Source organism: Notolabrus celidotus, chromosome 16 (assembly GCF_009762535.1).
Source record: "Notolabrus celidotus isolate fNotCel1 chromosome 16, fNotCel1.pri, whole genome shotgun sequence".
In the NCBI taxonomy this organism is placed as follows: Eukaryota; Metazoa; Chordata; class Actinopteri; order Labriformes; family Labridae; genus Notolabrus; species Notolabrus celidotus.
The window spans coordinates 3,542,501-3,565,101 of NC_048287.1; the positions used below are offsets into that span (position 1 = coordinate 3,542,501).

The 22,601-nt window shown below is 41.0% G+C and overlaps 1 protein-coding gene across 5 annotated transcripts in view; it reads right to left on the bottom strand.

Moving 5' to 3' along the window:
* trappc9 (trafficking protein particle complex 9) overlaps positions 1 to 22,601 on the bottom strand; it is a 388,126-nt gene that overhangs the window by 301,964 nt on the left and 63,561 nt on the right. For all 5 annotated transcript variants that reach the window (XM_034704883.1, XM_034704882.1, XM_034704884.1 and 2 more), the window contains 2 exons: positions 15,571 to 15,656; positions 210 to 336 (listed from right to left, as the gene is read on the bottom strand). In XM_034704883.1, coding sequence (XP_034560774.1) covers positions 210 to 336; positions 15,571 to 15,656 — 213 coding nt within the window. The remainder of the gene's footprint in view (positions 1 to 209; positions 337 to 15,570; positions 15,657 to 22,601) is intronic.

A 22,601-nucleotide genomic window follows, 5' to 3' on the forward strand; every position in this document is an offset into this window, starting at 1 on the left:
CACCAAAAACCCAGGTAAGCATATCAGCACCATAAAGCCAATGTTGCCAACGTTTCATGTTCATACACCTTGCCTTCTAAAACGAGCTTCTGTGAATCCCCTGGCATTAAATATAAATATATTTAACATCAATAATAAATGTCTTGATGAGGTTCAGTAATCTAGAGAGAGAAAAGTCATCAGCAGTTCAGCTCTTCGGCTGCTCTCACCGTTGACTGTGATGTTGCCAGCTGTGCGTGGGACACCAACCAGAGTGACAGGGTACAGGCCGGACTCAGCAGGCAAGGACAGTGCAGCAGGCAGCGATTCAAACTCTACTCCAGAGGTCAGCAAACCCTGAAAACAAGCAAAAACAGGTCAGTACAGGTTGTGGCTCACAGCAAAATACTTTTACAGAAGTGAGATCACTTTTTAAACAAAACTGGGACTTTTTACAAATAAGAGAACAGAAACTGGACCACACAAGCATATAATAGGGTCACAGCTATACGATGTTGCTTAGAATAATCACAGGAAGGCTTGTTTTGTGGTTCATCCTCAAACAAAAAAAAAACAAGGGATGTGAAGCAGTCAGGCTTCTTTGGTAACAGTTCAGTGTGGAGTATCTCTCCAGCTGTTTTATGTGATTCATCCTCTTAATCTGCCCATGATGTCCCAAAGATTAAATCTCTGTCAGCATGAGGCGGACATTTTTATTGGAGAAAATAGCTTTCCATGGGAATTGGGCACTTGAGCCATGTGTGCCTGAGATGTGATTGAAAATAAGTCCAGCTGATCACAGCACAAAGTGAAGAGGGATCAGAGAAGTCTTCAAATAGTCAGTCCAGATTCTGACCGGGTGGTATGGGGACCAGAGTACTGAAGGCAGAGCTCTTTGATGTGGTCTTGAACTGGCTGTCCAAAGCATAATATTGATCTCTATCATGAAATCAGAGTTAAAAAGTTCAACGTAATCAAGACAAGAATTTCTCAAACTGTATTTATTTTCTTTTCTTTTGTTAAAACATTGACTGCCATCATTTCTATTGGTTGTGGTAACATTGTACTCGCCAGGGTAACTGTTCAGATCTTGAATCTGGGATGATGATTATACAGCCTGTCACTTGGCCTATCAGATGTCTTCTTCTCCACAGATCTGCATTCCCAGATCTCTGGTGGTTAGAGGATTATTATCACTAATGAGAGCAACAGTGGAAGCTATAAAAACCACTAGAAACCCAGAGACTGTCTTAAAAAATGGTATCTATTTGTGATAAGGACATATCTTAGCTGAAAAACAAATGGGATGTCCCTTACCAGCGACAAAGACAGTCTACTGGCATCTTGCCTTGATGTATTGGCCTACTGTTGAAAGCAGTGTGACAGCAGGGCAGGGACAGTTCACCAGGAACACAAACAACAACGGCAACAATCATTATTTTTCATGAACCAGTTATCCATTTGGACTGGATTATACCTTCCTACTACAGAACACAAAGAATACAGAGAGCACAAACTTCATATTCACTCTTAGACCCTTCAGTAGGTTAGGGATAATGAATGTGAGCGGGTGATTGTACTTAATCAAATCCTGACAGGGTGAGGCAAGATGCGGTACATAGGGGTCTTGTCTTTGGCAACCACCAGGGCCCATATGCACGTCCAGCCATTAGCTGTGAAAACGGGTTGTTTGTGTTAATGGTGAAAATAAAATTGATTAGCGGTCTGCATGAGTCAGGTTAACACCCCAACAAAGCATTACATTTATTGGAGGTAGACCCCACCATTACAGGTGCTAACAGCAGGATTACCTGACTTGTTAGGATGTTTAAAGGATGGAGGACATCATGCTTATGTGTTACTGTTTAAGACCAAATGTAGAAAGACAACAGATATTTATTTTATTTTGTAGGTCTTCTACTGTGTGTCAGAAACACCACACACATTTACCCGGTTCAAGATCTGAAGCCAAACTTTCCCTTTCTCCTTGTTTGTTATCTTTGACTTTGATTGACTTGCTGATAACAGCTGTTTGTTCATTCTATATTCTTCTAATCAAATGTCCATTTCTTCTTCTGCTGAAAAAAAGTTTTTTCTTGATCTTCTCTCAGTCACAGCGGTACCACTCACCATGTTTATTGTTGTTAATGCGTAGTAGACATGTGCAGTTTGAATTTGTTGGATCAGGGTTTTCCAGGAGGTTCCCTGGACATATGACGTTGTGCATCAGCCTCGCTTTCATGGCACAATTAGTTAATTGGCCAATTATTTGCAGTCGTGCATGCGGCTAACGCTACGGCCAAATCGGGCGTTCCATAACGGTACGTTAAGACTAATGGTCCCATTTGTGTAATGGCTGGACGTGCATACGGGCCCAGATCACTGCATATAACCTGGCTAACAAGACATAGACAAGTTGACTGAATTGAGGATTGATTTTAGGATTATTTTGTTGACTCAAAAAATATTTATGTATGAAAATAAAAAAAATACTCCCTCAGTATTCAGCTCACATAAGGAGCCTGAGCTTCCATAAAGTAATATAAAATTATACAACTATGGGGTTATTTAGATTACCAACAACATTACTTAAGTAACTAACAACAGGTTTTAATCATAGACTGTATAAATAATGGACGTAGTATCTGTTACATCAACCGCCTATATCTGAAGCGCTGTTTTGAAGCCAAATTAGCGGGTGCCATATTGGGAATGTTGAACTCAACCTAACTTCTGTTGAGCTAGTGTGAGGTAAAGAGGCGGGTCATTAGCCTGTAAGTCAGGCATGTCCTAAAAGCAAAACTCTTAAGTTTAATCAATTAAAAAAATTGTGTGTGCTGATAGAGAATTGAGCTCTTCAGACCTAAACTGTTTTTTGAACCAGGCTGTAAACATGTTTATTTCTGCTGTAAAGATTGTCTTCATTGAATTGGTGTCTATGTGGTTTCCAGTGTTTCATCAGCCAGCCTCAAGTGGACGCTCGATGAACTGCAGTTTAAAACACTTCCGCATGGGCTTCATTTTTAAAGAACAAAGGTTGCCGCTTGGTTTTAATGTTATAAATATGATTTAGGGAAACAAAATAAATAGGTTAAAAATAAAGATATGAAGACACTGACAGTAGGACTGGAAATAGACTGTGTGCTTTGTGGATCTAAATGGAGCTCCTATCAAAAAATTAACCCTCACCCATTCATCCAATCCTGGATAAAGAAACAGCATCAGACTTCATACTCATGAGCTCCAGGACCACAACCACAGCCGGCTGAAAACAGGCCACTTGGTATATTTTGGTGTAAATAACATACCTTTCTAGGGTTTATGTATCTCTGTACCCATCGTTACTATTTTTGAGAAACATAAACAAGACTTGAGGGAAGTAACAACATCTACAGATAATCTTGTAATCTTGATATTAAGTATGAGTTGATATTTACAAAAGGGTTCATATGGCATTGGCCAAATTAGCATCCATCTCTCCACCATAGACTGTGTAATACATGGACTTAGGCTTCAAACAAATGGGTGATGAGACACTTAGACTCATCGGTGGTTGCCATATTGGAAATGCTGACAATCTAATTTTCAGTTGATCCAGCAACAGGCAAAGATGGGGCAAAGAGCCTCCTGACAGCTAAAGGGCCCGTCTCTCAGCCTGGACAACCATTATGCAGAACTCATCATTTAATATCTGGTTATAAGACCAGAGGTTGCCACTTGAACCAAAACTGAGTCTTTTCCTGCACACAACCAAAACCAATCCAAACATGATGAGTAAAAACTGCTAGAACTACAAACAGACGATGATTATAATACCAACATTATGCGTTGATGTCCTGGTGTTTTTTTATAAAGAATGGGCCACACCAAGCATGATACTTTTCAAATCTGGGCTCCAAGCTCTTGTTTGCACATACAATACCTGTCAAAAGTTTGGACACACCTTCTCATTCAAGGGTTTGTATTTATTGTAATTATTGTAAACACTGTAGATTAATACTGAAGACATCAAAACCATGAAAGAACATATATGGAATTATTGAATGAACCAAAAAGTGTTAAACAAAGCAGAATCTGTTTTATATTTTAGGTTATGTAAAGTAGCCCTGTTGAGCCGCATTTTGTAATAACGGTGCATTTTGCAATAAACGTCCAAAATGTAAAAACTTTTTCATTTCATTTTGTAATAAAGCCGCATTTTGTAATAATCTTCTCAAAATGTAATAACTTATTACATAATGCGGCAACATTTTTTTCAAAATGCGTTGGGGCAGTTTATTACAAAATGCGGCAGTTTATTACAAAATGCGGCTTATTACAAAATGAAATGAAAAAGTTATTACATTTTGGACGTTAATTACAAAATGCACCATTATTACAAAATGCGGCTCAACAAGCCCCCTTTTTCCTTCATGACAGCTTTGCACACTCTTGGTATTCTCTCAGTCTGCTTCATGAAGTGGTCTCCTGGAATGGTTTCTAATGAACATGAGCCTTGTCAAGAGTTCATTTGTAGAATGACTTGCCTTCTTAATGTGTTTGAGACCATCAGTTGTGTTGTTCAGAGGTAGGGTTAGTACACAATGGACAGCCCTATTTGACTACTGTTGTGATCCAGATTATGACAAAACCAGATTATTTCATAGTTTTGATGTCTTTAGTATTAATCTACAATGTTCAAAATAATTAAAATAAATGCAAACCATTGAATGAGAAGGTGTGTCCAAACTTTTGACTGGTAGTGTAAGTCTTGAAACTTTCTTCAGGATGATGTTGTCAATAAAAATGAGCTTCAGAACGAGAACAGTTTGGTTTCTGCTCATCAACACAGCTGTTGTTAAAGGCAGTGACATCAGTTTCAGGTTGGGATATAACAACAACATGTTTTACTATGAGTTATTCATACAGAGGTAGTAAAACTAGGCTCAGCCTTACTCGCAGACAAAGAAGCCCTGCATGTAGCTTTGAAGGTTTCTGAGTATGCACAACAATGCCCTCAGAATAACTGTATTCACATTCCTTGTACACACTGCCTGGTAGCACAAGGCAGACTGAGGTGACGTAATGACTGCATCAATCCCGAACAGCAGACACTACCTCACTGGAGGAAATGCTGCTAAAGAGCCGTGCCTCTGTGGTACCACAGCTGTGATTAAAACCTCCCTGCTATCACTTCAGGATGCTATTATATGTCTGTATTGGAAGGCAGAGGTTTCTGTGTTAACCTATTGGAAATAGTTAATCTGCATTCTGCCTTGAAAAGGTTAATTAGCTGACTAACAATAATGATTATTGCATATACAGAGTTAATTATATTGTATAGGGTAGTGTGCATTGACTTCTCTAGACAAAACAACGTTGTCTCAAACTCCTGTTTTGTTTACTGCTTGTTTTGCTTTGATTGTTTTTAGTGATGGGGATTCCTTTTTTACTTACTTTGGCTAGAAAAAAAAGATGTTGTGCAACGACAGGTATTGTGCAGAACCTGACTTGCTACTGTTTCTACCTCACGAGGTAACACCACGAACCCTTATCAACACTTAAAAAACACCACAAAGTAGGGATGTAAATTTCAAGGATTTTCCGTGATCCATCTTTAGAAATGTTAATGATCAAAAATCAAATAATCATTCAAAAACATGAACGTTTTCCATATCAAGAATAATTCCAAATGTGTTTTTCCCTGAATCAAAATTTCCTTCACGACACAGTGTATATAACTGATAGTATTAAATAGCTATGGATTTTATTGAGGTTTACAAAACGTCAACATGCTGAATATCAACGTGAGGAGCAGGCTTATGGATAATCTCTGCAGAGTCATAGAGTGAAGGCTAAGACTACAACATGAATGAATTGCCCTTCTTGGGATCAATAAAGTTGTCTGAATCTGAACATGTGGATTTACTGCAACAGGACAACTGAACAGACTCACAGTGTCCAGTTTTCTGTCTACTCGTTCTTATTGGAAAAAATAAGCATGTGAATGTGGTCAGGTGTCAGCCGGGAGCGCAACTGGGTCATAATCAGTCCGGCGGCGGAGAAAAAAAGGCGCTCGTGGAGACCTGTCACTCAGCCGCAGCCCCCAGCTGAGAGTCTCCACTGTCTAGTCAGCTGATTGACATCTAAACATGCTTTAAACTTAAAGGTGACATATCACGCTTTTTTTATCAATATATATTGGTCTAAGAGGTCCCCAAAACATGTCTTTAAAGTTAATGCTCAAAAAAACACTTTGAAATCAGATTTTGGTCTGCCTGAAAAACCCTCTTCTTCAGCCCTCCTTCTGACCACGCCCCCTCAGGAAGTGGATGTGCCTCGGCTGTCCAGCACGTTGATCTAATGTTTACATGTTGGCTGAATATACACGGCTGCTCAGAGATCACGTTACTTCAACCCTCTGAATCTGATCCAGAATCTGATCCTGATGGAGAGGCGCAGGACCTTTCTGAAGGATTGGTCACAGATTTAGTGTTTCTTGTTGTTTTATTTGTCAGTATGTCGACGTGTGTCTTGGTACACAGCTACGACATGTAGCTATGCTAACTAGCGCTAGCACTTATCCATGATAAACAAAAATCATCCACTAGATCTTCAAATCTGCAGACGTGGGGATTCAACCCGACCTTTGTGTTTATTAAGACAGCCTACAACTAGCATGCCTCCCTCCTAAGCTCCTTGTTAGCACACATTTGTGCAGGTAATGAAAAACAGAGGGGGGATTCAGTATTATTTTATACAGTCTATGGGCTGAACAAGCTCCGAGCTCTGACTGCGTGACAGACCGGATATTGTTGTTACGTAACAAAAACACTGAAGTCTGAAACGGCTCGTTTCACACACATTTACAGAAAGGTGGAGAAATCAGAACAGGGGCAGAATAGATTTTTTTCATTCTCTGGGGGTTTGTAGACATGCCAGGGAAACATATTTCAGGTAGAGACCCGTTAAAAAGTCAATTTTGCATGATATGTCACCTTTAAAACACCTCCCTGATAGCTGAACGTATTGAGACCACATGATGTTTGATCCACGTGATACAAAATCAACGCTGCAAGTCAAAGTATTTAGTAAGTTAACAACTGTAATTGAAGTAGATAAACCATCTTTCATATTAATTCATGCTTCATTTGCCTTTATCTTAACATAAGCCTAGCCTATAAGAAAGAACAATTCAATCTGATATTGTTTATTATAATACAGATTGATTGATTGCTTGTGTTTGTTGAAAAATACATGAGGAGAGGACCTTGAAAAAATAATCGCATATTAAATCACAATCGAAATATTGAGGAAAATAATCACAATTAGATTATTTTATAAATTAATAAATGATCAGGCCCCACCACCACTTAAACAATGTGTGTTACTCTGCAGGAACAATCTTAGGGAGACCAGGGCATCAGCAAGAGGAGCTAAACGTAGGAAGACTGCATTTGGACAGTCTGCATTTTCAGTTAGAGCAGCAGGAAAATGGAACTCAATCCCAACTCACATTAGAGACTGTACAAGCCTCAGTGTTTTTAAAAGTAAACTAAAATTATGGCTCAAGGAAAAACAATCATGTGCTCATCTGAATGCATCAAATTAGAGACAATGAAATGTAATTTTAAATGTGTCGTTATTAGTGATGGACTGTGTTGAGTAGTCTATGTATTGTTTTAAATGCTAGTATGTTTTTTTCGTTAGTATTGTACATTTGTTAACATCTTCCTGCCCAGGGACCACAGATGAAAATTAGCTTATAGCTAACTCTGGCTTGACAGTTTTTGTTTTGCATGGCCCCCCCTGTCAAATAAACTAATAAATAAAATAAATACATTTTCCAAAATCGTTCAGCCCGAGAAACAATCCACTGAAAATTGAGAGAGGGCGATGGCTATATTCTATATTCTGCTTAATGAATCATGAATAGCAGTAACACTGTAGTTCCACTACTCTGGCGCATTTTTTCAATCATACAATATAAAGACTGATTATTAAAGCAGCTCAGTTCTCCAACATCAGCTTACTGATGGAAGTTCTTATTCAGTGTTTTTCCAATAAATATAATGAACCAGTTTGTAGGGAAACAACAGAAGCATGTGTCAGTGACCCCTCTCAGGATGATCACATCAAGGGAGGGGACATGTGGAGGAAAATACCACTTCAAAAGAAATCATGAAGCAGAAAGCAAAGATGGAGCTGAAGTCGTTTGATGACTGAGAAGGTGGACCTGTCCTGCCAAACCACAGGGTCACCTTGATGACGGAATTCAAAAAGTGACCTTGTGTGTGTGTTCAGTGTGTGTGTGTGTGTGTGTGTTTGCTTCCTGGTGTGTTTCAGGATAGATGGTTGCTCCGGTCTAGCAGTCACCTCCTCTGAGTCACAGAAGAGCTCTGGGCAGCTTACATCACCCTCTCTGTCTCTACCTGTGTGACTTTACTGCATCACCTGATGCTCCCAGCTGCCATTGATCTGTGAGGCACCTCAGCCTCCATCTGTGACCTGATCAATTCACCCGTGTGGAGGGGCAAGTAAATAACACATTTATTACTAGATGACCTTACCATTTTCACAACTCCACCTCTGAGAAACTCTACAAACAGGCGGCTTATTGGGCTTGAACTGCAGAGCTTGGGATGATGGGTGAAGTACATATGCTAACAAGGATCATTTTCATGTTTACTTTTTCTTTGGTGAAGAAAAAAGGAAAGGGAGACCAGATTTCTATTTGTACTATGCTCAAAGTCCAGATACCGATCACCTTTGAGCAGGCTTGTGTAATGATTTATTTATCTCTATAAGTCAGAAGTCAGTGATAAGATTCTCTGACTTCCTGGAGTGTATGAGAAATTAATTATCCAACTTCCATTCAACAAATAGAAGGCTTGTAAAAGTTGTTTCCATCTCCACTCAAGGAGAGACAGACCAGTTTGTATTTTCAACAAATCTTAATTAGGGATGTGTGTGTTTACATTTTACAGACCTGCTCAGTCTCTGGTAGTAGTGTGAGATGCAGAAACTCAGGAAATTGCTGCTACTGTCGCAAATGTTTTCTTCTTCTTTTGCAATTTAATGCAGTTAACATTCTTCTTCTCCTGTTACTTAATGCGGTTAGCAAACAGCTTTAAGACACTCTGTATCCACCGTAGAAAAACGATGAAAATTGCACTTTTAAAATGAGAAAATATTCAAAGTAACACTTCGATTTTTACAAAGTGAACGAATATTCGAATATTCGAACATCAGTGCCCATCCCTACTCTTAACATGGCGTTAAAACACCAATTCCAAAATAGTTGGGATGCTTTATCAGATAAAAAAAATGAATTTGGTGGTTTGTAAATCATTTAAAAATGTTAATTGTAAAAAGTGCAAAGACAACATGTCAAATGTTGAGACTGAAAAAAGTATGTTGAAAAATAGATTCTCATTTGAAATGTAATGCCAGCAACACATTTACAAATAACTGGGACAGGGACATCAAAACACTGAAAAATGTGTCTGCATGCACCGCATTTAAAACAGACATGACTGTAGAGGAAAGCACTGCATGGGCCCAAAATACCTTCTAAAAACAACTGTGTTAACACAGTTTGTCGCTGCATCCACAAATGCAGGTTCAAACTGAACCATGCAAGGAGCAAACGTTGAATAAACATGATACAAAAGTGCTGGAGACTTCTCTAGACCTGAGCCTGTTTAAGATGGACTGAGGGGAAGTGGAAAACTGTCCTGTGGTCTGATGAATCAAAATCTGACATTCTTATTGGAAATCGTGAACACTGCATCGTCTGCTCTAAAAAGGAGAGGGACCACAAGGCTTGTTATCAGAGCTCAAAGCCAGCATCAATGATGGTATTTTAATGCACAAGTGTCCGTTGCAAGGGTAACTTGCACATCTGGGAAAGCATCATTGATTCAGAACAATATATACAGGTCTTGGAGCAACATCTTTTGCAATAAAGATAATGCCTTTTCAGAAGACTTTACATATTTCAGGAAGACAACGCCAAACCACATTCTGCATTTCAGCTGAAGTAAGTTCCTGTAAATCCACTCAATACATAATGTGTTCTTAAAAAAAGAGCTAAAACCAAAGCTGCTATCTACAGCTGGAGTAAACCTGGGAAAACACCAACCAATCCCTGCCATCAGGAGCCAAATGATGAAACCAATCAAATCCTGTCCTGCTGTTCTGCCCGCCTCCTGCAAAGCGTACATTTCATGTTTGTTTGTGTTTCTAACTTTCACTATGAGAATGTTTTGGTGTTTTCTTACCGCTGAGTGAGACATGAGTTGATGTAGTGCAAAACACAAACCATGTGCTGAGGACCGGTTTTGAATCAGTCACCATCATATGGTCGCAAATCAGTGGCGCTCGTGCATGTGAGGGGGGGGGTACGTTTTGGAGGAGCTCCGAGGGGAGGGGGGGAGGGGTTAGACGGAGTCCTCCTGAGGAAATGCTACATTCAAATTCATGCTAGTTTTCTGTGGCTACCAACCCTAGCTTTAAGAAGTTACATCCTTTACATTGCAGATGTAAAGAGGAAGCCCTTGCTGAAAGTTGTTGTTGTAACTCCGGGCTATTCTGGAATTACTATAAAGCTGGCATCTTTCCCCAGAGGCATACATCACCTCTCGTGGTCAGATGATAATAAATGATGTTCGCCGATGGGTTCAGAGATTGTCTCTTCAGAAACCAATGTGTGACATCACTGAGACCATGTTGATGTCTTAAACTGTCTATGGATATGAGTTACACAGTTATATTTCAGCCTCACCCCATGGGAGTGAGCTCTAATCCAAACAGGCGTCTCACCCTGGCTCTCTCTCTCTCTCTCTCTCTCTCCTCTCTCTCTCTCTCTCTCTCTCTCTCTCTCTCTCTCTCTCTCTCTCCTCTCTCTCTCTCTCTCTCTCTCTCTCTCTCTCTCTCTCTCTCTCTCTCTCTCTCCTCTCTCTCTCTCTCTCTCTCTCTCTCTCTCTCTCTCTCTCTCTCTCTGCTATCAGCTGTTCTCCTTTCTTTTCCTTCCTGTCTGTTGGTATTACGGGTGAGAACTGGCAGGGAGGCGGGTGGTTCTGGGACACCTTACTGGAGCCAACTGTTGAGTCTCCCCGAGGTGTTGTGTGCCTAACTTGACGAAACACCTGTGAAGGCACGTGCCCAATTGATAATCAAGGTGATGTGCTGACTCTTGCTGCTCGTCTGTCCCCATTTATCTTCATGCTTGGGTGTTGGGGGACATTAAGGGCCATGTGGTTCTGTAATTTATCAGTAAAGCATAAGTAATGGGATGAGAGCGAGATGGAGTGGGTTTCTTCTCATACTTACTATGCCAAATGTGACAACTGAGGGACACCTCTTTTTCTTTTTTGAAGTGGGGTTGTATGGAGGTACTTGTCAATACTAAGTGTATAGGCGTTTTTCGACCAGAGGAACTTTACCCTGAAACTACGTGCATTTCGACCGACAGACCCCCTGCTAGGGGGGTAGTACTTTTCAAAGGTCCCGGGACTTTCAATGGTCTTTCAATGGACTTTAAATGGTTCAGGGCCTGCAATGCTGAACGTGTCTGACTGGTAGATTAACCTCAGTGTTTTTATTCCTCCCTCCGTCCACAATAACATCACACACATCTGTGATTCACTTGATTTCTCTTTCTTTCATTAGTTTTTATTTGTTCTATCTTTTTTGTATGTGTGTACTTTTCCAAAGAAGAAGCTGTGATTCTCTTGATTTAGCAGCTTGTAACAGTAGTCTTCTCTTAGCCCACCGGGAATGCGTCTCTCGCAGTGTTCCGGTTTTAAAAGTGACCCTGTAAACTGGAGACCTTCAGCTGAACGTGTCAGTGTTTGTGGAGTTGACACAGCTGTTGAAACACAGAGGGAGTTCTGAGGTTTCAAAATATCCTCATCAGGTATTTAATGATCGTCTAAAGACGTTTATGAGGGATGCATCCGGCTGAAAGTCTCCAGTTAACAGGGTCGCTGTTTAAACCGAAACACCGGTCGATCTCTGCCACGGCTTTTTGAGTTCAAAAGGATTTTAAAGCCGTGTTGAAACGTCTTTGCTACTCGCGCTTATCTCCTCTCACGTGTTGATTCAGTAAATCCATCTGTGATGAAATATAGCACCATCTAAAACAGCACCAGCTGAGTCTCTTCATGCTAACAGGCTAACTGTTGTGTTGCTCATAATGATACCTGCCTGTCCGTCTGCTTCTATGGTGTCATCTGTGATGAATGGCATTCGTCTTTGTTTTACTGCCCTCTACTGGTCTGGTGGTGTAGTGCATTTACTTTTTTTTCTCCAGACGTCACTGGCCTGATTTGCACAATCTCCCCGGGTCTTCGGCCCCCGCGGTCGAAAAGCAGACAACAATGGGGGCACAGGAACCTTTTAGTTCAGGGCAAAGTAGTTCTGGGGGCTAAAAGAACCTGGAACTCTTGGTTGAAATGCACCTCATGTGTTTATTTAAAATTCAGGTCTTGGGAGCTTTCCTTGGACAGGTCTGTGTGTCTAAACATGAACACTAGTTGCATTTAAACATGTATTTTACTGTAAAACTAGTTTTTAACAATAATAATAATAATAATAATAATAATAATAATAATAATACAGTTTATTTTGAGGCACCCAAGGTCACCTTACAGATAATAAAAACATTCATCCCTAAAATAGAAGATCAACATAAAAACAAGTGCAATGAGTGAACCATGATTTCGGTGCTGGATTGGGACAGTGATGGGCGGAGTCTGGAGATGTTGCGGAGGTGGAAGAATGCAATCCGGGTGATCTTTTGAATATGAGGTGCAAATGAGAGGGTGCTGTCCAGAATGACTCCGAGGCTCTTGACTTAATAGCATTACAAATGGTTAGTAGGACCAGTGTCTGTGCTGAAGGTACAATATTACCACGTCAGGGTCTTCAGGGAAGCAGGAGGATTTTCATTTTCCGGTGAGCCTGTTTCTCTGTCGACTCTGACTCTGGCAGAGAACATGGTGATTTCAAAAGAGTGGCTGCAGGCTACCTCTAGGCTACACCCTGTCATCACCCAAGTGTGATTTAACCTTCCAACATGCCACAGTAACACTGGGCTGAAAGAAAAAACAAGAGCATCTTCAATCATGCTGTGAATTTGGATGACCCAAACTGAAAGCTCAACTGAGGGATTATTAATTCAGAATCGGGTCATGACATTGCTCATGGAGAATGTCCAAGGTGACTTTTCTACAAGGCAGAAAGATAAAGTCTCAGTTATTCAGTTAAAATACTGATGAAAGATTCTCACAGCAAGACAGTCCTTTTTTTTATATATATATATATATATTTTGTGGCTTATTTTGAGAGACAGGAAATGTGGGGAGTAGAGAGTGGGGGAAGACATGCAGTGAATGCTCAACCGGCTGGAAGTCGAACTGACGACCTCTGCAGCGACGACTGTAGCCTCCATTCGTGGGGCGCTTAGACCGCTAGGCCACCAGCACCCCGAGAAACGCAGTTCTTTTAAATCTAGGGTTGGTAGCCACAGAAACTAGCATGAATTTGAATGTAGCATTTCCTCAGGACTCTGACTTCCTTTTGCAATGGACTGAAATGGCTGATTTTAAATGTTCTTAGCCTGCTTTTCTTTATTGCACGTGTGTATTTTCCTTATGAAGAAGACTGCAGGAAGTTTGTAGTCAAAACATGTCAAAGTAAAAAACAGAAAAACACACTAGTCTAGTTAAAGCTGGGGTTGGTAGTCAGATTTAGATCCACTTTTTGTTATACTGGTTAAAATGATCTTTATGTCCTGATGGTAATCAATACATAATGTGTTCTTAAAAAAGAGTGAAGAAAAGCTGCTATCTACAGCCGGAGTAAACCTGGGAAAACACCAACCAATCCCTGCCATGAGGAGCCAAATGATGAAACCAATCAAATCCCATCCTGCCGTTCTGCCCGCCTCCTGCAGAGCGAACATTTCATGTTTGTTTGTGTTTTTAACTTTCACTATGAGAATGTTTTGGTGTTTTCTTACCACTGATTGAGACATGAGTTGAAGTAGTGCAAAACACAAACCATGTGCTGAGGACCGGTTTTGAATCAGTCACCATCATATGGTCGCAAATCAGTGGCGCCCGTGCATGTGAACGGGGGCGTTGTTTTGGAGGAGCTCCGAGGGGGGTGGGGGTTGGGGGGTGTTAGACGGAGTCCTGAGGACATGCTACATTCAAATTCATGCTAGTTTTCAGTGACTACCAACCCAAGCTTTAAATTAACTGTCTTCCTATGATATACAGTATCAGACCTAAAGAACCTCTTTGTAAAGATTCTCATACTGGTGAGTTGTAAAATCTGATGTGCATGTTTGAAATAATACATCATTTAAAAATAGATCAAATCAATCCGTCAACTAGTTAATCCTGATTATATTATTCATGGTATCACTGAAGTCTAATCCAGCCACTCTGTGATTCAGGGATTTCATATTTCTCCAACACCATTTTCTCCCCTTCACACATACTCACACAGAAAAACTGGCTGGTGATTACTCCTCCAGTTTAAACACTTCCCAGATGTTCCCAACCATGGGTTGTCTGCGTTTCCTGTGTCTGTCACAGCATATGCCGTTATCAGACGATGCAGGGCGGCTAAATCAACCAGCGGGAGCTGTCCAAGTCTATTTGGCATCAGCTCTGAGACAGCCACCGCAATTAAGAGGCCGCTGTCTCTCTTCACACTCTGCCACAAAACTTTCACGGCAATTTGTTCTTGACTATCCCCAATAATTAAAGGCAACATCACTTCTGACAGGTAGTACATTTCATGAGATGCTGTGTTTGCAGCTGCTCTCGGTCATCTGAGAGCATGCTTTTCCCCTGCTGGGCTTTTATTTAGCCAGATTATTAGTTTGCATCTCAAGGCCGGCCAGCATCACCGCATTCATAAACAGACACAGCAGTTTGCAGAAAGAAGAGCGAATAATTGGAAATCTTTTGCACCCTTGAATGTCATCATGTGGCTCAACTAGTGTGTGTTTTAAAGGGTGAAGGGAGGGAGAAAAAAGGACGTGTATAAAAAAGGAAGCTTCAGAATTGGGATTCGTTCTTACAGTCAAAGGTCTTTAACGAGGAAATGTTCCTCAGTTAGAAGCTGCAGTCACCAAGCATCTATTAAACAGCACAATCAAATTGGATTCTCTGATGTCTGATGGGATTTATAAACTTCATTCTGCACAGAAGATGGAAGAAAATGGACTTCAGCTTACATCGGTGTGCACCTACTGGGTGTGACAGGAGAGTGTGTGAAAGCATAAAAATAATGGCACAACAGGGGGTGTGCCGCTCCCTTGTGATGCCTATTTTTACAGTCAGGAGAGAGAAGGCTTTGTTCTCACTACCTCATCGGATCATTACAGCAGTTAAGTGTCAAACAATCTTTTAAGACACCTTAATGAGTCCATCGATGACGAGCAACGGGACGTTTTTGTGATTCTTTTGTGAGTGCTGAGAGAAAATAAACTTTCTATTTCAACAAATCAAGTAATAGGACCCAGATTAGTGAAATCTAAACCACATGTTATCACAGTACATTTAAAGTTAGGGAGAAATAAATGACACTGACCATGTTTTCAACACGAAGCTCGTAAGGCATGGGGTTGTAGACCATGAGCTGCACTTCACAAACATCTCCTTGGACCCATTGGAAGTCTGAGGAATGCAAAAGAGAAAAATGAATACATTAGAATGAGATGTCAGCTGTATTAAAACCAATCTCTAATTAATGAGCTGAGGGAAATACACCATTAGGTTGCTTTGCCGTTAAAGATCTGAGGAAACAGCCAGTGATGGATGATGTACATTAAAAAAAGATGTGCAGTAATGTCAGCAAATGGTTGTATGCTCATCCAGTTTTGCTGCTATTCAGTTGTATAGTTTTTGATTAGGTTTTTTTAAGTGGGGTTATTTGAGGAAAACAGTAAAAGTGTTTTTCGACCAGAGGAACTCTACTCCTGAACTATGTGCGTTTCAAACGGTGGACCCAGGGTCTTAATTTAGTTCAGGGGTAGTTAATCTCCCCCCTAAAAAGCCCCTGCTAGTGGGGTAGTACTTTTCAAAGGTCCCGGGATTTTCGGGGGGCAGGGCCTGCAATGCTGAACGTGTCTGATTGGTAGATTAACCTGCAGTGTTTTTATCCCCCCCTCCGTCCACAATAACATCACACACATCTGTGATTCACTTGATTTCTCTTTCTTTCATTAGTTTTTATTTGTTCTATCTTTTTTGTATGTGTGTGTACTTTTCAAAAGAAGAAGCTGTGATTCTCTTGATTTAGCAGCTTGTAACAGTAGTCTTCTCTCAGCCCACGATGAATGCGTCTCTCCCGGTGTTACGGTTTTAAAAGTGACCCTGTAAACTGGAGACCTTCAGCTGAACGTGTCAGTGTTTGTGGAGTTTACACAGCTGTTGAAACACAGAGGGAGCTCCTGGGAATGCAAACTAGTTTAGTTTTTATTAAGATTTCAAAATATCCTCATCAGATATTTAATGATCGTCTAAAGACTTTTATGAGGGATGCATCCGGCTGAAAGTCTCCAGTTAACAGGGTCGCTGTTTAAACCAAAACACTGGCCGATCTCTGCCACGGCTTTTTGAGTTCAAAAGGATTTTAAAGCCGTGTTGAAACGTCTTTGCTACTCGCGCTTATCTCCTCTCACGTGTTGATTCAGTGAATCCATCTGTGATGAAATATAGCACCATCTAAAACAGACCAGCTGAGTCTCTTCATGCTAACAGGCTAACTGTTGTGTTGCTCATAATGATACCTTCCTGTCCGTCTGCTTCTATGGTGTCATCTTTGATGAATGGCATTCCTCTTTGTTTTACTGCCCTCTACTGGTCTGGTGGTGTAGTGCATTTACTTTTTTTCAATCTTCTCGGGACTTCAGCCCGCAGTTGAAATGCAGACAACAATGGGGGCACAGGAACGTTTTAGTTCAGAGTAAAGTAGTTATAGGGGCTAAAAGACCCTCTTGGTCGAAATGCACTTTAAGTATATTACTGCGGTCAGCTCGGCCCCTTTGACGAGAAACTGTCTGAAGAATCCAAAGCTAAACTGCTACAGACCAGGTCAACGCTACCAGCCTTTGACTGAGTCTATGATAGAATGAATGACCACCTGCAAATGGAGGCCCTTTTTATTTTAGATTTTACCTTATAAAAATGTCCATTAAGGGCAAAGGTACCATGAAACAAACACAAGAAAGCATCTAAAAATACAAACATAAGGGATTCTTTCAGCATCCAGCTGATTGACAATTCAAGAAGTTTATCAGAAAACTAAATCCAGATACAACCTTCTTAAACATTCACTCAGGAGCAAAAATCTGCCTTTAAATTTAAATGAACTAATGATTTGATATTCATCGTGATAATTATCTATATCAACTGATATGAAATATGTTATTGTGATAACATCTCTTTCAATATCGCCCAGCTCTACCTTTACGCCATGTCATTCCCTACCATCTCCCCAGTTTCCTCCCTCCATCCTCTGTCCTGTCTCTAAATAAAGGAATAAAAGCCTAAAAATAAACTTGAAAAATTCATTGCATGAGCTCAGAAGAGTTTTCTGAAGCAGCCCATGAAATGTATCAAGCTGTTGTGACAAGCTAACTGCAGGAATAATGAGATGATTTTATGTTAAGACTCCATTTAGGAAACTCCAGAGAAAGAAGAGAAGGTGAGTTAGCATTGATTTATGGGTGCTGTTCTGCAAATCTGGCATAACTAAAACATTTAGGGAATACTGAGAGCAAAGCTGCAGTCTCTGATTTCCAGAGAGAACAACTTGGACTTCAGCAACAGCTAAATCTCCCTTTGACTGTAAAAGGAGAAGACTGCAGGTCTTCACTGCTGTATCAATCACTCTTGAAAGAGCTGCTGAAGGGTTTGTTTGACTGAGAAGCTGCTCTGGTCCCACTGTATCCATACCATCTCCAATGTGAAGTGTAAGACTTTCTAGTCCATTTGAGAGCCCACTGCAGGAAATAGACTTGCAAAAGAGGGGCTGTAAAGCCCAGCTCAGACCCTGGCTGGAAAAGGGATTTATCTGAAGGCAAACTTCAGCCATGCACCCTGGGAAATTAAGGCCGTCAAAAGAAAGATATATATGATATGAATGCCTGGAAAGCCCCACACATCCTCAGGTCTGGCTCACAGGCATTCTCTCATTGCCAGCCAATTAAGTGTGAAATACAGCTCAGAAGATAGAAAAACAAGGTGGACTGCTGCCTTCTTTGTTTGCATTGTCTAACCCCTCAAGTGGCTTTTGAGATTCTGCACGGATTTCCAAAGGCTTCAGCTCTTTGAGACCTCATTGTGCAAAGCAATAATAAACGTTTGCGTCAATGAATGGTTGCGCTGTTAGGTAAACATTACCTGTGTTCGGCTGCTCTCTCATTTGCTATGAAAATCATCTTTTATTGACCTAACACAGAATGGAGGAGGTTTAGTGGTGGTGTTGTATCCTACAGAAATATATTCTGTGAAACTATCAGCAACATTAATCTTTCAAACTGAATAATACATTTCCCACTCTGCCTGGGCACTGGAGCAGAAATCATCCATGGGAAATGAAGCGACCCCAGAGCAGGGAGGAACACACTGAAACATAAGCAAAGCTCTTGAGCTTGTTTGAATTTATGAGACATTAATAACTCAGATGGAGACACATTTCTGTGGGACACTGGGTAATACTGATAATGGAAGAAATAACCCAATAAGAGGAATTCTGTCTTTATCTGACAGGCAGAACAATTACAATTTAAATCATGAATGATCGTAAGTTAATCATGATTCATCTGAGCGCCGACTTCTGGTCCTGAGAAATGAAGCCAATGCTGAAGTGCGAGAAACTGCAGTTCCTGTAGTGTCCACTTGAGGCTGGCTGCAAAAGCCTCGGAAGCCACATACACACTCATTCAAAAAAGAAGATCTTTACATGTTTACAGCCTGGTTCCAAGAAAACTGTTTTGGTCTAAAGAGCTAATTTCTCTTTTCACGTACAATCTGCAGGGGGGGGTGCATAATCAGGGGCATGGCTGACTTGACTGACAGGCGGGCCCATTATAGCTGTTAGCAAGAGGGCTAAAGGCCCACCTCAACTCCACCTCTTTGCCTCGTGTTAGGTTCAATGAAAGTTGGGTCAGCATTTCCATTGTGGAATTAAGTTCATCTGATTCTGAGTTGTAAGTCACAAGGGTCAACCGCAGTTGATTAAACTGTTTGTACATGTGAGCTATAAGAGCATATATGTACATGTGTGAAGTTGTGTGTGTTTAAACTGAAAGCAGGACAAGTACACTGACAGCCAAATTCCACCAGATCTGTGTCCGATCCGTCTCCGATCCATCATGGCAACAGATCTGATAGGTTTCTATTCTAGTCAATGTGTTAACTTCCTCTGGATCCGCTCTGTTGCGTTCCAGCTGCGTCTCTGATCCAGCAGGTCGGAGCCCTCCGGATCAGATACACAAGACTTCTATTTTTGCCTGATGCCGGAGCACGACTCAATCTCAACAGAGCAGATGGAGCAGGACAGGAAGTCAGGTTTCACCAAAACAAAATGAAAACATGCGGTTAATTTTCAGAATAAAACATTCTGTGTTATCACCAGATCGTATTTCACTTAACTACAACAACAAACCAAAGTCATGATGAGCGGAGCCAGGCCTGGAGTCAACGGGTCAGATTTCAGTGATTACAGCAGGAAAACCTCGGTCACATGACTCTAGCTATGGAGTCCTTCAACACAACTGGTTGTGTTGAAGGACAAGAGAGCATGGAACCGGACTGAAGCAGATCGGTGACAGACCGGACACAGATCTGGTTAAAGTCCCGGGGTACATCAGTCTCCTTTCTGACTGCGGCAAACAATTCAGAGTAATTAATATAAAAAAGTTTAAAAAACTACAAACCAAGAAACAAAAAACTAAACAAACAAACCTAACCGTTGTTCAATAGGCAACTCCTAATAAACAGGCTCCCTCCTGAGGGTCTGGAAGCTGTTTTAATTGGATGGAGCTGAGTCAACACCTGCTGGAGCCAAGGGCAAACAGTTTTATCTCAAATAAATTCAAACCAAGAAACAAAAACTAAAAAAACAGAACTAATTAGTGTTCCTTTTCACACAGGAGTGACCATGTGATGGTGATGCTTTGGCCATGGTCTCGATGCAGGGAGGGGGGGGGGGGCACTTCCCCTGCCCTTGATGATGATTATAATGCAAATATTGAATTAAGTGATAAACCATCTACATCAAAGTAAAAGGATGTCTGTGGACACTGTTTCAAAACCTCAGAGTCTCAGAGCAAATATTGGGGAAACAGTCCACTATTGGAGAACCTCTTCAATACGATTGAGCCTGATTCATACCATGTGAACAACAGTGAAGTGCAGCCCTGTCTGTTTCATTCATCTGTGTCAATTTAGAGAAGACATTACAAGAAACATAAAAAATAACAACATTCAGAGCAACACTACTTTGATCTTCCAATTACTAAGGACATTACACCTTAAATTATACTTTAATTAAAGAGACTATAATGGATTTACAACACTACATGCTAACTGTGTCCACAAACCTGAATTAACAGCTCAGCAGAGAAGACTGTGGGTTTAGCTTCCCCACCAGTCACACCCATGAGTTGGAGCTAATGCTTCACTTTAGTTAAGTTACTGTGGCACATAACGTGCATTTCGACCAAGAGTTCCTGGGTCTTTTAGACCCCAGAACTACTTTCCCCTGAACTAAAAGGTTCCTGTGCCTCCATTGTTGTCTGCGTTTCGACCGCGGGCTGAAGTCCCGGGAAGAGTGTGTAAATCAGGCCAGTGACGTATGGAGAAAAAAAAGTAAATGCACTACACCACCAGACCAGTAGAGGGCAGTAACACAAAGAGGAATGCCATTCATCACAGATGACACCATAGAAGCAGACGGACAGGCAGGTATCATTATGAGCAACACAACAGTTAGCCTGTTAGCATGAAGAGACTCAGCTGGCTCTGTTTTAGATGGTGCTATATTTCATCACAGATGGATTCACTGAATCAACACGTGAGAGGAGAACTCAAAAAGCCGTGGCAGAGATCGGCCGGTGTTTTGGTTTAAACAGTGACCCTGTTAACTGGAGACTTTCAGACAGATGCATCCCTCATACACGTCTTTAGACGATCATTAAATATCTGATGAGGACACTTTGAAATCTTAAAACTCCCTCTGTGTTTCAACAGCTGTGTAAACTCCACAAACACTGACACGTTCAGCTGAAGGTCTCCAGTTTACAGGGTCACTTTTCAAACCGTAACACCGGGAGAGACACATTAACTGTGGGCTGAGAGAAGACTACTGTTACAAGCTGCTAAATCAAGAGAATCACAGCTTCTTCTTTTGAAAAGTACACACACATACAAAAGAGATAGAACAAATAAAAACTAATGAAAGAAAGAGAAATCAAGTGAATCACAGATGTGTGTGATGTTATTGTGGACGGCGGGCAGAATAAAAACACTGCGCTTAATCTACCAATCAGACATGTTCAGCATTGAAGGCGCTGCCCCCCGAAAATCCTGGGACCTTTGAAAAGTACTACCCCCCTTAGCAGGGGCTTTTTAGGGGGAGATTAACGACCCCTGAACTAAATTTAGACCCTGGGTCCACCGGTCGAAACGCATGTTGTTCAGGGGTAAAGTTCCTCTGGTGGAAAAACGCCTATATTGAGGCACAATGATACCCTGAAGAATGTCTCTGAGGAGTGTCTGAGGAGTGTTTATTACTGATACTAATCCAACATATCTTGATGAAGTCTGAAAATTCCACGCTGTGTTAGGGCAGTAATAAGGTTAATGAAGTTGTTATCATAAAGCATGCTGCGGAGCTGCTTGCATTTGGTTTGTACAAGAAATACTGTTTTGTATGTGGGAACATGACTGCATGTGGCCTTTGTGCATGCATGTTCACAGTGAAACCATGCTTCAAAGACTTGAACTCTACTGTTCCTGCATGCTGGGAATCGCCTCGAAGGAGTTAAGAGGGAATCTGGACTTGATTAGCTGCTAGCTAGCTCTTCAGAGGAAGATGGACTGGGACGGAGAAGCATGTTTGAATTAATCTCCAAAGCTTCATAAAACCAGACTGCATCAGAGGAATATCTGACATCCAACATCTAAACCCAGATCAAAGAAAAGAGCAGCCCGAGGGTGCAGACGTTCGCCGTTTATTAAAAATCACTTGTGATTCACTCCCTGCCTCCATCTCTGATGTGAATGGTTTTGTAGTTTGAGACTAGCTATATATTCAACATATTAATGAATAACTTTACACTACTCCTAGTAAATGTAATTATTTCAAACACTCAGACTGCCTATGGTCCAAACTGTACTTTCAGAAGCCTCTCCCACTGGGGGACCACCAAGAACAATGCTGGAGTGTTTAAAGCTGGGATTACTAAAAGTTGTTACAAACCTGAAGCATGGCATCAAAATGTAACATTTATCTTTTTATGAGTTAGACTGCTTCATTATTTCACAGTACACTTTGATAAACAGTAACTTTTAGAAAAGGGGAACACTTATGAATCAGAAGTCCAGAGATGG